This window comes from Sarcophilus harrisii, chromosome 1 (assembly GCF_902635505.1).
Source record: "Sarcophilus harrisii chromosome 1, mSarHar1.11, whole genome shotgun sequence".
NCBI lineage: Eukaryota > Metazoa > Chordata > Mammalia > Dasyuromorphia > Dasyuridae > Sarcophilus > Sarcophilus harrisii.
In genome coordinates, this window is record NC_045426.1 from 144,619,674 (window position 1) to 144,634,668 (window position 14,995).

The 14,995-nt window shown below is 35.0% G+C and overlaps 1 protein-coding gene across 3 annotated transcripts in view; it reads right to left on the reverse strand.

The window, feature by feature from the left end:
- Positions 1-13,321: 13,321 nt before the first annotated feature.
- SLC38A9 (solute carrier family 38 member 9) overlaps positions 13,322-14,995 on the reverse strand; it is an 84,071-nt gene continuing 82,397 nt past the window's right edge. For all 3 annotated transcript variants that reach the window (XM_031965127.1, XM_031965138.1, XM_031965148.1), the window contains one exon: positions 13,322-13,583. In XM_031965127.1, the coding sequence (XP_031820987.1) occupies positions 13,418-13,583 (166 nt within the window). In that variant the 3' untranslated portion in view covers positions 13,322-13,417. The remainder of the gene's footprint in view (positions 13,584-14,995) is intronic.

Consider the following 14,995-nt stretch of genomic DNA (forward strand, 5'->3'; position numbering starts at 1 on the left):
AAAAGCTGCTCAAAGGGATAAAATCAAACAAAAGGAGAAAGCACAAGACAATTTCACACCAGTCTCTGGGTCGAGTAAAGTATTTATTTAGATCAGATCCTTGTATAAACAATAACGGGAAGGAAGTTTCAGAAAGTATTAGTCTTGGTACTTATATTTTTAGCTAGACTAGGGGTGGGGAACCTCTGGCCCTCAGCTGACCCTGAGCTGAATTTAATTTGGACAGGCGAGTTTTTTACAATTAAATGTTTGTTGTCCTTCACAGTCCTGCTGCCCTTCACAAACTGGCTCCTGCCCACGCTCTGGGCTTGTTTCACATGGTTCTTCATGAACTTCTGCAGTCCAGGTAAACAGGCTTATTTGCTGCCCCTGGGCCCTCCCCCAAGCCATCTCCCACTTCTATAATACTTCTCGTTGTCACCTCTTCTTCAAAAAATTTAATTTAATTTATGGAATAAAACAAGTATTTCATAACAAAGAACAAAAAAAGATGATTGCACGTGAAATTGCAAATCCACTATGTACAACTTGCTCTTCCTTTTAAACACATAACAGTTATCATGTAAATTTCCTTTTTTCCCATTTTTTCTTTCTTCTCCTCCTCCCATCCCTCACCCCAGAGATGCTACCATTAGACTCTCAAATGTGTATATATATATATATATATATATATATATATATACACATTTGAGACATACACAAATATGTATATGTCAATTTATTCTTTACATACTTCTATTTATGGGTTCTTTCTTTGGACACTGATAGTATCTTCCTCCACTGTTCCTTTATAGTTAATTTTGGTATTTATAATAGTCAAAGTGACTTATTCACCCAAAGTCTTTTTTCAAATAATATTGCTGTTACTGTATACAATATTTTTTTGGTTTTGTTCATTTTAAAATTTTATTTTATGCAAGTCTGTCCATGTTTTTCAAAGATCTTTGAGCTTATTGTTTCAAAGATCTTATCGTTTCTTATACACTTATAAGTTTCCACACCTGTTTGGTCATTCTCCAACTGATGGGCATCCTTACATTACTTTTGCTTCTTCAGATCCCTAGTTACATTCTCAGTTCAGCTCAGATCATGAGTCATTCCATCTCTCACACAAGAAGCTTTCCTGGACCTTTTCTCCATTTTCCTTTTGCTTTAAACTTTCTTTTAAAGTATTTTTATTGATCTATTTTATTTCTTCAGATCAGCAACACATGGTGCAAAGAGACTTGGTCTCAGAATCAGGAAGACTTAGTTTAATTCCTGCCTGCGTCATAGACAGGCCTTGTGACCTTTGGTAAATTCCTCTAGGATCAATACTGTCCACATATTTTATGGACATAGTAGTTTGCAGGTTGTAGGGAAATGTTTTAGCCTTTTTATGGGCTATTGTTGGTATCCAAGTCTGGCACAAAGTAAGCACCTAATCAATAAGTAAAATAATAACAAAATAAAATAAATACATTGTTAACCTCTCAGTGCCAGGCAATCCCCTAGGACTATAATACTAAGTCTGATTGAAGAAGACTTTAAAGTGCTGATCTATATTGGGAGAGGGAATTTCCTTATTGGGGAATTCACTTTACTTTAAAATTCACTTTAAATGAAATCATATAGATCCAGGCCCTAACCATATTTTTTGCTTTTACTTCATTTGTAAAATGAGCCAGAGAAGGAAAGGGCAAACCATCCCAGTATCTTTGCCAAGGAAACCCCAAATGGAGTCATGAAAAGCCGGATTAAAAAACACTGCCTAAAAGAAAGAGAGGGCCTTTGTGGACCTCAGGAGCGGTCCAGAAGAAGGGGATGTGAATAACTGGGGCAAGTTTTCTTTCAGCAGGTGGAGGTAAAGACAGTAGATAACAAAGCGGGAGGGCTTTTACCTGAGCCTCAGAAGGGAGGGTGGGGAAGCTTTAAATATTTCATTTGAAAGAGCCTTTGATGCCCAGCCCCACCTGAAACCATTACTGTATCCTTGTCAGCTGGGCCCCTCCCTACTGGGTGAAGAGAGGAGTTACCTTTTAATTACTTAATTGAGTTTTATTTCAGTGAGTTGAATTTCAGACTAAGAATCAGAGTTCAATTTTGATCTCAAACATTCGTGGCTGTGCTACCCTAAGTCACTTTACCTCTGTTTGCCTCAGTCTCCTCATCTGTAAAATGGGGATAACAGGAGCATCTTCCTCCCAGGGTTATTGGGAACAGATAAAATAGTATTTGTAAAGTGCTGGCACATTGTAAAGGCTATATAAAAGTTAGCTATCATCATCGTAGTCGCAAGTCCAACTAGGATAAGAAATACTGGAAATTCTAGATTGTGATCACCATCGGTCATTGAAGCTCCACCATAAAAAAATAGGCAAAGAGCGTCTTTGCTAACAACCTACTCCATCCTGACACCCTGTTTAGTGTCATTTATAGTTTGAACTTTGGATTTCTCAGTTATTTTTAGGAAGTTGTGGTCCACTTCCCCAGTAGGTTGTCAGAGAAACAAATTTAAATTTAACCAAATTAACCCTTTTCCTGGAGAAGGCAGCTATTCTTAGAAGTTATTTTTTGGCCTATACAATGAAATAAGAGAATTGCAGCATCCCCAATTTAGTTTTCTAACCACTATTGTCTACCAGGTAGCCTAGCTCAGACCAGAGGCTATTGGGTGGAACCTAACAGACACTATCATAAAGGAAAAATAAATACTTGTCTCAATCCACAAGCAAATTAAAAAGAATTTGGTTTTTTTTTTAAACATAGTCTCTTTTCACATACTCTCTTTTTAAAAACAAGCAATGTAAATATTGAGTCCATAAATACAAACAACTAAACTAAAGTTGAGAGATAGAAAGGGAGGGAAAAAGAAAGAAGAGCTGGAAAAAGAGCATAGTTTAGAATAGAAGAGTCTAGTTATCTTGTGGCCATACTTTCTTCCCCTAGGTGTCCACACCTATGTCCTAGTATGTACTCTTTTTATGACTTCAGTTTATGTGAACTTATGCAAAACATATTTACATAATAGCCATGTTGTAAAAAAAAAAGAGGCAAGAAAATTTTTAAAAAAAGAAAGTCTTCAATTTGCACTCAGAGTGTATCCGTTCATTCACCTCAAGAGATATATAACATTTTTCTTTTTCTTTCTTTAAAAATTTTTTTATTAAAAATATTTTCAATTTATTTTTAATTCATAGAATAAAACATTTCCATAACATTATATTACTTAAGAAAGATAACTCATGAAATTGCAAATCTATTATGTATAATTTGTTATTCCTTTAAAATATATAGTTGTCATGTAAATTTTTTTCTTCTCTTTCCCCAGTCCCACCTTAAAGATGGCTACTATTTGACACAAATACATATGTATATACACATATTTATTCTGCATAAAATTATTTTATACACACTCCTATTTACCAGTTCTTTTTCTGAAAAGTATTTTTCATCACGGGTCCTTTAGAACAGTCTTGGATCATTGTATTGATCTGAGGAGCCAAGTCTCACATCATCATTACAATACAACTGTTACTTGTGTACAATGTTCTTTTGGTTCTGTCATGATCATTTCAGTGGTTGTCCCAGATATAGCTACTAGCTGGACAAGACATCAGGACTTGTCTCGTTCCGTAATTCTTTCCACAAGGTTCCAGGAACTCTGGCTCTTTTCAGCAAATTCTCAGTTTGATTCAGCATCCTGGGAAGCAGCTGTTATGGAGATGCAGACTGGCAATTTCTGCTGGTGCTGCTACCGTTACTGAAGACCCAGAAGATAAAAAACTCTTGCCACCAAAGTCCTTGGCCCTATCAGATTGTTCAACATCAGAAAATATGATCTTCTTAATGGAAATTACATGAGCACTTTTGCTTTGCTTTGCTTTGCTGTTGCATCCTAAAAATCATGGGATTTTTTTCCATGTGAGCTCCTTGAGAGTAGGAACCGTATCTTACTTTGCTATTTATATTTCAAGAGCTCTGCAATAGGAATTAATAAATCAATAATAAATTGTTATCCAAAACCATCACTTACAAGATATAGAATTCTGAGATTGCCCTTTCTGAACATAATCTCCTTTCTTCCATTTCCCTCTCCCCTCACTTTTCATAAAAACATGAAAAATGGTTTTCCAAACTTCTCTGTAGTCAAGCCTCCAGATCATTAGTAACCTAGTTTCTCACCAAATGGGCTTCTCTTTCCTACTGTACTAGAAAAAGTGGGGCTTGTCATTAACACCTTCACTTTCTCTACTCTCTACCTCAAAACCCCTTTTCATGATTGCCCATACACTTTTGTTGCTCCATTCATTGAGATGAAGGAGTCCTTCTCCTTGTTAAAGCCAACCTCATACTTATATTCTGGAATCCTCTCTCCTTTTGCCTTTTTTTTTTTTTTTTTTTTTTTTTTTTTTTTTTAGCAGCTTGATGCATTGATCATCATGTCTCCCTATTAATTGACTCCTTCCCACAGTCTATAAACATGTCTGGGTCTTTCCATCCTTAAAAAAGCTTCACTTGACTCTACCACTTCTTCCAACTATTATCTTACCTCTTTCTTCCCTTTCATGACTAAACTCTTATAAAGAGTTGCTTATTCTACTCATTGCTTTTACTTCTTTACCACCCACTCTAGAAATCTTGACTCTGACTCATTCTACTGAAACTCTACTGAAGCTATTTTTTCAAACACTAGTAAACATTTCTTAATTACCAAATCCAATGAGCTTTTCTAGGTCCCCATTTTTCTGAACCCCTCTAGAAACTTTGATATTGTGGACACTCTCTTTTCTCAATTGTTTTTCTTTTTATTTCCATGTCATTTTTATCTCCTGGATCTCTTCCCATCTGTTTCTTCTCAGTATCCTTTAATAATCTGACATTTGCTGAAACATGTTGCTCTCACCCTTTAAAGCTCCTTTTTGGGCCATTTTCTCTTTCTTTATAGTCTTTTCTTTGATGATCTCTTCTATGCATTCATTTCTACACAAAAAATTCTCAAATCTATATATGTAGTCTTTAATCTGTCCTCAATATAACCCCATCTGTCTGATGGTCAACCATTTCCACCTAGATGCAACAACATGTCCACAATACTCTTCTCAACAATGAGATGATTGAGGCCAGTTCCAAAAATCTCGTGAAGAGAGCCATCCACACCCAGAGAGAGGTCTGTGGGAACCGAATGTGGATCACAACATAGCATTTTCACTTCTTTTGTTGTTGTTTGCTTGAATTTTATTTTCTTTCTCATTTTATTTCCTTTGTGATCTGATTCTTCTTGTACAGTAAGATAATTGTATAAATACATATGCTTATATTGTATTTACATATATTTTTACCATGTTTAACATACATTGAATTACTTGCCATCTGAGAGGTAGAGGGGGGAAAATTGGAACACAAGGTTTTGCAAAGGTCAATGGTGAAAAATTATCCTCGCATGTTTTGAAAATAAAAAGCTTCAATAAAAAAAACAAAAACATGTCCACAATTAACCATTTTTCTTCTTCCTTCCTTCCCAATGTATGATCTAGCTCTCCTCCAAATGTTCTCATTTTAGTGGAAAATTAGTTATCATCCTCTTAGTTATCAAGATTCTTAACTTTGAGGTCAGCCTTGGTCCTTTTCCTTCTTTCATCCCCCTATCTTTTAATTGTTCAGTGTTGTTAATTTTATCACTACAGTAGCTCTTGCATCCTTGTCTCTATTCCTGCAGACACAATTCTAACCAACTTTCACCTAACCTTCATCTCTTTCAGCTAGAATTTTATAAAATCTTTATACCTTTTTTTCAGTCTTTCCCCTTTCAAATCTGTCCTTCATGTATGACCACCAAAAACATTTAAGGCACAGATTTATGTCCCTTCCCTCTTAAAACAACAAAACCTACAGAAGTTCTTAAATGACACTAATTTTTCTCATAATACTTCCCCCTTCAAAAACAATAGGTTTCAATCATATTGGATTGCCAGCAACACCGATGTTCATTTCCTCATGAGAATCTTAGTGTTTCTTCAAGGCTGGTAGGATCATGTGCCAACTGAAGTCTTCCTGGATTGGAGCTCCCAGTTGGTATTCTTTTCCCCTTCAAATTGTCTTGTATGGCATTAACTTACCCATGTATGTATTCTATTTACATAGTAGAATGTAATTACATTGTTTGAGGGGAAAAACTGAATTTTGTCCCTATAACCTCAATTTCTTAAAAGAAGCCTTGGATCAATTAGGTACTCAGTGGTTGCTGAATAAGTTAAGTCTTCTTACACTGACACTGGTCCTCTGCTTGGTATTCAAGACTTTTTGTAATGACCTCATGAACAACTTTATCTTCCATAATTCCATGTATTTCATCCAATAAACCCAGATTATCTCCCACTCAAGGAAAAGGTTCTGGGATTTTTCACCTCTGTGCCTCTTTCCCCATTTTGTGTCTCTCCAATTCCTGATCCTTTTTCCAAGCTCAGATCAAATGCCATCTTTTACCCATGTTATCCCCAAGTAACGTGTATCCAGAACTCTTCTTTCCTCTGAATGTACTGTTTTGTATGGTATACTTTATATGCTAGTTATTTGTGTCTTATCCTCTCTAGTACTTTGTATTCTTGTTAAATGTCTTATCTCTCTTGTTAAATCATTACAATTCTTTAAGACACTGTCCATATTTTTTTGTATCCTTAGTTAACACTGTTCATTGATTATGTGTAGTAAAGAAAAAAATCCTAATTATGCTTGTGGTTCAAACAAAACCCTTATAATGTGCTACTATATCTTACAGAATATTTTAAATGTCACCTTAGTCATTAAGGGTCTAAGTAAAATGGTTCCCAGGATTCTGACAATTTGAACAAGTAAGAATTACAGAAATGAGACTTTCCTACATTTTTTAACAGGGTAAAAACTCTATTTAAAGAAAAATCGCATATGAAGTTTTATATTCAGAGTAGTTTAAAAGGCACCTTCCTGTTTTATTAGACAGCTAGGTGGTGCAGTGAAGAGAGCTTGTGCCAAAAGACACAGGAATTATATAAACATGAAACATTTTTTAAACAAATAAAGTCAGATCCAAACAACTGAAGTAATATTGTCCATATATAATGAAAATATGAAAATTTTACTTACCTGATCTATTTATGTAATGACTCCCAATTAAATTATTTTTAAAAATCATCTTACTTAAAAAATTAATAACAAAATTCATTTGGAAGAAGAAAAAGTCAGGAACCTCAAAGAAAAACTTGGGGAGGAGAATGTAAAGGAAGCAAATTTAATAGCATGAGACTTTATATTATAAAGTGAGAGCCAGTGGCTACATGAACAGGGATGCCTGAACAGGGCTTCTCGCCTGTGAGTGAGCTGCTGAATTGCTGGACTGGTTCTCTTCCCATTGGCAGATACCACACATACGCAAAGCCCACAAGCTGCTTCTCTGAATGGTGATTGGGGATTGCCTGCTGTTCAAGCAAGGATCACACTTGCAAAAATGTACATCAACAAGGCTGTAGCAGGATACAAATAAATATCCATAAATCCTCAGCATTTTTATACATCACCCACAAAATCCAACAGCAAGAGATACAAAGAGAAATTCCATTCAAAATAACTGCTGACAGTATAAAATATTTGGGAATCTATCTACCAAAGGAAAGTCAGGAATTATATGAGCAAAATTACAAAAAACTTTCCACACAAATAAAGTCAGATTTAAATAATTGGAAAAATATTAAGTGCTCTTGGATAGGCCAAGCGAATATAATAAAGATGACAATACTCCCTAAACTAATCTATTTATTTAGTGCTATGCCAATCAGACTCCCAAGAAACTATTTTAATGATCTAGAAAAAATAATAACAAAATTCATATGGAAGAATAAAAGGTGGAGAATCTCAAGGGAATTAATGAAAAAAAAAATCAAATGAAGGTGGTGTAGTTGTACCTGATCTAAAACTATTTTATAAAGCAGCAGTCACCAAAACCATTTGGTATTGACTAAGAAATAGATTAATTGATCAGTGGAATAGGTTAGGTTCACAAGACAGAATAGTCAAATAGCAATCTAGTGTTTGACAAACCCAAAGATCCTAACTTTTGGGATAAGAATTCATTATTTGACAAAAACTGCTGGGATAACTGGAAACTAGTATGGCAGAAATTAGGCATGGACCCACACTTAACACCGTATACCAAGATAAGATCAAAATGGGTCCATGATTTAGACATAAAGAATGAGATTATAAATAAATTAGAGGAACATAAGATAGTTTACCTCTCAGATTGTGGAGGAGGAAGAAATTTGTTACCAAAGATGAACTAGAGATCATTATTGATCACAAAATAGAAAATTTTGGTTTCATCAAATTAAAAATTACATACAAATTAATGCAAACAAGATTAGAAGGGAAGCAACAAACTTTTTTGTTTTGTTTGAGGGGAAAAACTGAATTTTGTCCCTATAACCTCAATTTCTTAAAAGAAGTCTTGTATCAATTAGGTGCTCAGTGGTTGCTGAAGAAGTTAAGTCTTCTTCCTATACTTGACACTGGTCAAGGAAGTGGTGTTCATCATCCTTATCTAAGGAATAGCCTATTTCCATCCAACTAAAAGATCCCAAGTGGCTTTGTTCCTCACTGACTCCAGAGAATGCCTTCACCTCAGACTGGGGTCATATCATTGATGATATGAGACATTCAATGGGTCAGAACCTAAGAGTAAAACATCCAACTAATGGATCCAACTAAATTTCCAACCAATTTTTAGTTGGAACCAAAAATGAAAACATTTTTATAATTAAATGTTCTGCTAAAGGCCTCATTTCCAAAATATATAGAGAATTGACTCTAAGTTATAAGAAATCAGGCCATTCTCCAATTAATAAATGGTCAAAGAATATGAACAGACAATTTTCAGATGATGAAATTGAAACTATTTTTAGCCATATGAAAAGATGCTCCAAGTCATTATTAATCAGAGAAATGCAAATTAAGACAACTCCGAGATATCACTACACACCTGTCAGACTGGCTAAGATGACAGGAAAAAATAATGATGAATGTTGGAGGCGATGAGGGAAAACTTGGACACTGATACATTGTTGGTGGAGTTGTGAACGAATCCAGCCATTCTGGAGAGCAATCTAGAATTATGCCCCCAAAGTTATCAAACTGTGCATACCTTTTGATCCAGCAGTGTTACTACTGGGCTTATACCCCAAAGAGATACTAAAGAAGGGAAAGGGACCTGTATGTGCCAAAATATTTGTGGCAGCCCTGTTTGTAGTGGCTAGAAACTGGAAAATGAATGGATGCCCATCAATTGGAGAATGGTTGGGTAAATTGGGTATAGGAATGTTATGGAATATTATTGTTCTGTAAGAAATGACCAACAGGATGATTTGAGAAAGGCCTGGAGAGACTTACATGAATTGATGCTGAGTGAAATGAGCAGAACCAGGAGATCATTATATACCTCAACATATATTATATACCTGTATGAGGATGTATTCTGATGGAAGTGGATTCCTTCGACAAAGAGAAGATTTAACTTAGGTTCAATTGATCAAGGATGGATAGAAGCAGCTACACCCAAAGAAAGAACATTGGGAAATGAATGTAAATTGCTTGCATTTTTGTTCTTTTTCTCAGGTTATTTTTACCTTCTGAATTCAATTCTTCCTGTTCAACAAGAGAACTGTTCGGTTCTGCACACATATATTGTATCTAGGATATACTGTGACATATTTAACATGTATAGGACTGCTTGCCATCTGGGGGAGGGGGTGGAGGGAGGGAAAAGTTGGAACAGAAGTGAGTGCAAGGGATAATGTTGTAAAAAATTACCCAGGCATATGTTCTGTCAATAAAAAGTTATAATTATAAAAACAAAACAAAACAAAAAAAAAAAACAAGGCTATATGGCATAATAAACTGGAGTTCTTTTCACACTCTATGAGTCTCCTGCCTCATTCATCTTGCCTCTGAGATCAAAGGGCTCATATGCTTTGAGCTCTTAAAAGATGGCCACAACATTACATATGTGTATGATATATATGTATATGTATGTGTCAGGTATACATACATACACACATATTTCCATGCTTAACTTCAGTCTTTTTTGGGAGGAAGGGAAGTGAGGAAGGAAAAAAAAAAGTAAAAAATGAACAGCAGAGAACAAAAGACAACCTCCAAGGAAGCAAAGTTGGACAGCTTGGAAACAATGTGTACTATTTATTATATAGGTTTTCTTGAATGGAAATGTATTGTTTTGCATAAAATTCTATTTTATATTTTGCTTGTTTACATGGCAATGTGGTTTTTTAAAAAAAAATTCTTGTTTTGTATTTGTTTAAAATAAATTTTAAAACTTACAAAAAAAATAAAAAGAAGAGAGATCTGGGGCTAGAATTGGGAAAACCTGAGTTCAGAACCTCTCAGGGATGTTGTGAGGGTCAAATGAAACAATCATTGTCAAGAACTTAGTACAGTGCCTGGCTCTTGTTGAAGTATTTTAGTTGGGTCTGATTTTTGTGACCCCATTTGATGTTTTCTTGGCAAAGAAATTAGAGTGGTTTGCCATTTTCTCTAGTTCATTTAATAAATGCTTGTTCCTTTTTGTTTATCATTCAAAAACAACTGGGAAAAATGGAATACACTTGGATGAATATTATATTCTTTAGGGATCTAAAGAAAGTAAAGTATTCTGGGGATCTAGACTGCTCTGCAAGATTCATGTACGTGTACCTTTCTCCCACCTGATCAAGAGATTTAGGCACACTCATGTAAAGGACTAAAATCATTCAATGAGGTTCACTAAGTAAAAAGTGAGTGCATAACTGTTTTACTCTTAGGTTCTGGCCCATTGAATGTCTCATATCATCAATGACATGACCCCAGTCTGAGGTGAAGGCATTCTCTGGAGTCAGTGAGGAACAAAGCCACTTGGGATCTTTTAGTTGAATGGAAATAGGCTATTCCTTAGATAAGGATGATGAACACCACTGCCTTTCCATCGTTTCTGATAAAAGGAATTCAATAAGTAGGCTAAAAAATATGTAACTTATTAAATCCAACCAAACACACACAAAAATACACAAGGGTAGCTGTTCTCTAGAATTTTGGTTTAATTTTTTTATATAAAAAGACAATAAATTACATTTGAAAATTCTGGATTGTAATGTTCTTATGATGGTAGTTCACAATGTATGATTACATATTATATTATCTGCCATCAGCAAATAACCATGAAGTAGGTGGCCACTGGAGAACAGAGATATTGGGGGGCAGGGTTGTATTTCTATATTTTTGTGTAAAGATTAGTTTTGCTCTAGCACAAAATCAGTGTAACAATAGATTGTGTATGTATCACCCATACTTGGAAATACATTTCAACATCAGAACTAAGATAAAGTTGATTAAAAAAAAAAAAAGAACAATGACAAGATCATGAAAAGTTTGATTTTGAAAAATATAAATGGGAACAGTTTTAAAAAATAATCCAGCTTCTATATTATCTGCTTTTAAAAATAAGCTCAGACTAATAAGCTAATAGAGCTTTTAAAATGTGGACTCCTAAATAAATAAGTTTTTTTCCAAAATTAAACTTATCTGGGACTTAAAAAAAGATGCAATACCCATTCTATGGCTAATTATTATTTTGTCATGATACAAAATTAAACTTTTTGCCTGAGAATTGCATTAGTAGATAAAAACAAGTGGTATTCAAACATGAAGAATAAAAGAAACTTGATAAATATGCAGATGTTTGTCAAAAAAGTTGTTTCTGAGTATTAAATAAAATCAGTTCCATTTCAATTTTATGTATGTGTTCCAATTTGGGGGTGGGGAGGGACCCAATTATTTACATTTTTGGATTATTCTAAAACAAAGACTGAAATTTTCATACTCTGTGTCAAATTGTTATAGTTTTTATGAATTCAGAATTCAAGCCCTGCTTCCACCTCCCTCCACTGTAAATGTCCTCCATGAAACTTTCCCTGAGTATTTCTTCAGCACTGTGCCCCAAAGTTACTTATCAAATCTTATAATGCTATTAGAGATATTTTTGTATGTTTTATCCTGTTTCTTAGATATGAGCTCCCTGAAAGCAGTACATCTTCATCATCTTTGGATCTCCTAGAGTACCCAGTATAGCACCTTCCTCTCAATAAATACTTATTAATCAATACATAATGGATAATTTGGTTTCCTACTTTTGGTCTAGACAGAAACAATAGAAAGATTTGTCAAAACGTAAGTTGCCATTACACTTTTCAAAACTGCATTTGTAAAATAAACTTGATGCAAGTAAACTGTAAAATTCCCTTTACTGTGAGTAGTACCTTTGTTTTTATATGTAACTTTATTCTTTACTCCTAGGTAATTTCTAAATCAGAGCTGCTTCTTTCAGTCATCAAACTCAGTCCATCTCAGTAAAAGTATTTACAACTTTTCCCAAAGACCTTCTAAAAAAGAAGGTTGACAAATGTGGCTTCACTAAACATCTCAATGCCATGCTAAAAGCTGTAGGCTGCTGGACTGCAATTAGTTAGTTCTCTTCTGCTAGATAAGAAATTAAAAATCCTAAAGTAAGTAATAAATCATTTAAGGATGCAGCTAAAAATGGAAATCTAAGCAGAGGAAGGAAAGATTATATATTAATCAGAATGAGGTAGCATGCCAAAATGTTTACTGTGCAAAAACAAAAAAGAAAAAAAAAATCACTCGATGTGGATAAAATACTAGGGCAAAGGAGCAAGATTTAAAAAATAAAAAATAAAAAACAAAACCAAAAAATCTTCAGGAATATGATCAATAGGAATGATGACCAATCATTCAAATCCTGGCCCACTATGGAGTTCTAAAGTTCTAAGCCTCCAAGTTCTTGTGAAGACACCAAATGGTCTCTGATGGCCTTTACAGCAATCTCTATTTTCAATATTCTATTATACAAAAGTCCCTTAAATTGCTCTCCCACATGCTGCAGAATACTCAGAGACATTTTTAAAAGCAACTAAATCTTATCCACTAAAGATTTTTATGGACAAGAATTAACAACTGACATATGGGGACAATTAGGGATAGTTCTGTTAGAAAGAATATAAGGCTTAACAAAACTATTTCGGCCTGGGAAAGCAAATCCTTTCCTTCACCTGGTTTTTGACAATTTTGTAAGAGATAACCAGGGTTGAGTAGAGAAAGTAAGAAGACAAATCTAGTTTTCTTTCTGTTTCTGCCCTCTGCCCTCCACACACACACACACACACACACACACACACACACACACACACGTCCCTGTCAATGGGTCCCTTTCCTCTTTGTTTTCAAATATCCTAGAAGACACTCAAAATCCTATCAATCACAATTAACATTTACTACTCAGTTTACACCAAGCTGTTATACAAGCTCAAAAAAACTCTGAAATAGCAGCAAAATCCTGGGACTTTCACATAAAGAACTGAGCCACCAGGTTAGCAAGGCCCAATATGATGATGAAGCTGTGGAATAACAGTCTGGGCCACGTCAGGCGCTCTTCGTTGTACAGGGATATTATGTAGATGAGAGACGGATATATGAACACGAAGGCCAGGCCACATGTTGCTCCTGAATATCTGCAAAATACAAAGCTCACTGTGATAATGTTCTTCTTGAATTTTTCTGCTTTACAAATAAAATATAGTAAGATTTCAATCTCCCTCAATCTGAAAGGGCAAGGAAATCACGTCTGTTGAGAAAAGGCACTTAGGGTTTAAAACTTTTAAAAATCCCCATCAAAGTTAATATAAAACATTATTTCCTGTTCATCTTTATCTGTTCAGGAACATCCGCTTGATAAAGAGTTTTTATTTTTTTCCAAAACATCCAGCTGTCACAGACTGCAGCCACATCCCAAGATACATCTGGAGATAGACTTCCCAGCTTTGATCTTCTACAAATTAATTATGCATTCTGGGTTTTTAAGGGTCTATTGGCATCTATTTAAAAATGAGGATGGGCATGAAGTGCGTCAGTAGTGTCAATGTAACTATTATAGATTGAAACAAAAAAGGAGCTTACAATTGCCCTCTTCCTCCCCAACAATTGTTGAATAAAAATTTAAAGGGTTCTACAAATCCTTTCCAAGCTAAAAGCAACAGGGATTTATTTGTAAGGACTATCACTTCACACACTCCACCCTATTTCCTAAAAGACTCTCACTTTTCCCTTGCTAAAGGCAAGAGCCTTCAGAGATTTGATTGGGAAGGAAGACATACACAAAGAGAGACAAGAGAGGTAAGAAGAGAGAATGAGGGAGGGGGAGAGAGAAAGAGAAAGGCAGAGAGAGAGTGATCTTTATTTAAATCTAGCTATCTCTCTCTAAAGAAATATCTTTAGCCCAACATCCTGGGAACTATGCTAAAGATGCACAAATCTAATCAATTCTTTCATTTATTCAATTACCATAATTTTTTTTGGGGAGGGATGATAATAAGGAAGAAAGTTTTCCATTTTTTTTGTTCTTCTATCTCTGCTATAGAAAAGAATCAAGTCTTTTATTTCTTTAATACAGCTTCCAATAATGTAGCATGTACATTAATTCAACATGTAGCATATATTTGCTTGAGTGTTTTCTGACAAACCATGGACTATGAAACCATAAACATATGTTATAAGACTAATTTTAGCCTTTTATGCCAGAACCCCTCTTCTCCTAATGACAAGAACAGCTTCAAAGGACACCACAAAGAAAGTATACAGAACAAATAATGTCTGGAGGTAGAGGGAAAGACTGTATAAAGGGTATGAAATTACAGGAAATAGTGATCCTTTTTTTTTATTTCCTTCAAGTACTTGGGGCAAGTATATTGTCAATAGAGCGTGAAAAAAGATGGGAGTCAAAAATGAAGATGGGCCCAGTGGCAGCTCCCTGTAACCCCAGCTGCCCAGGAGCCTGAGGCTGGAGTATCTGCTGAATTGCAGGAGGCTAAGCTGGTTGGGAGAGTGCACTTAATTGCACCATTAATATGGTAAGGAGGGGAGCCAT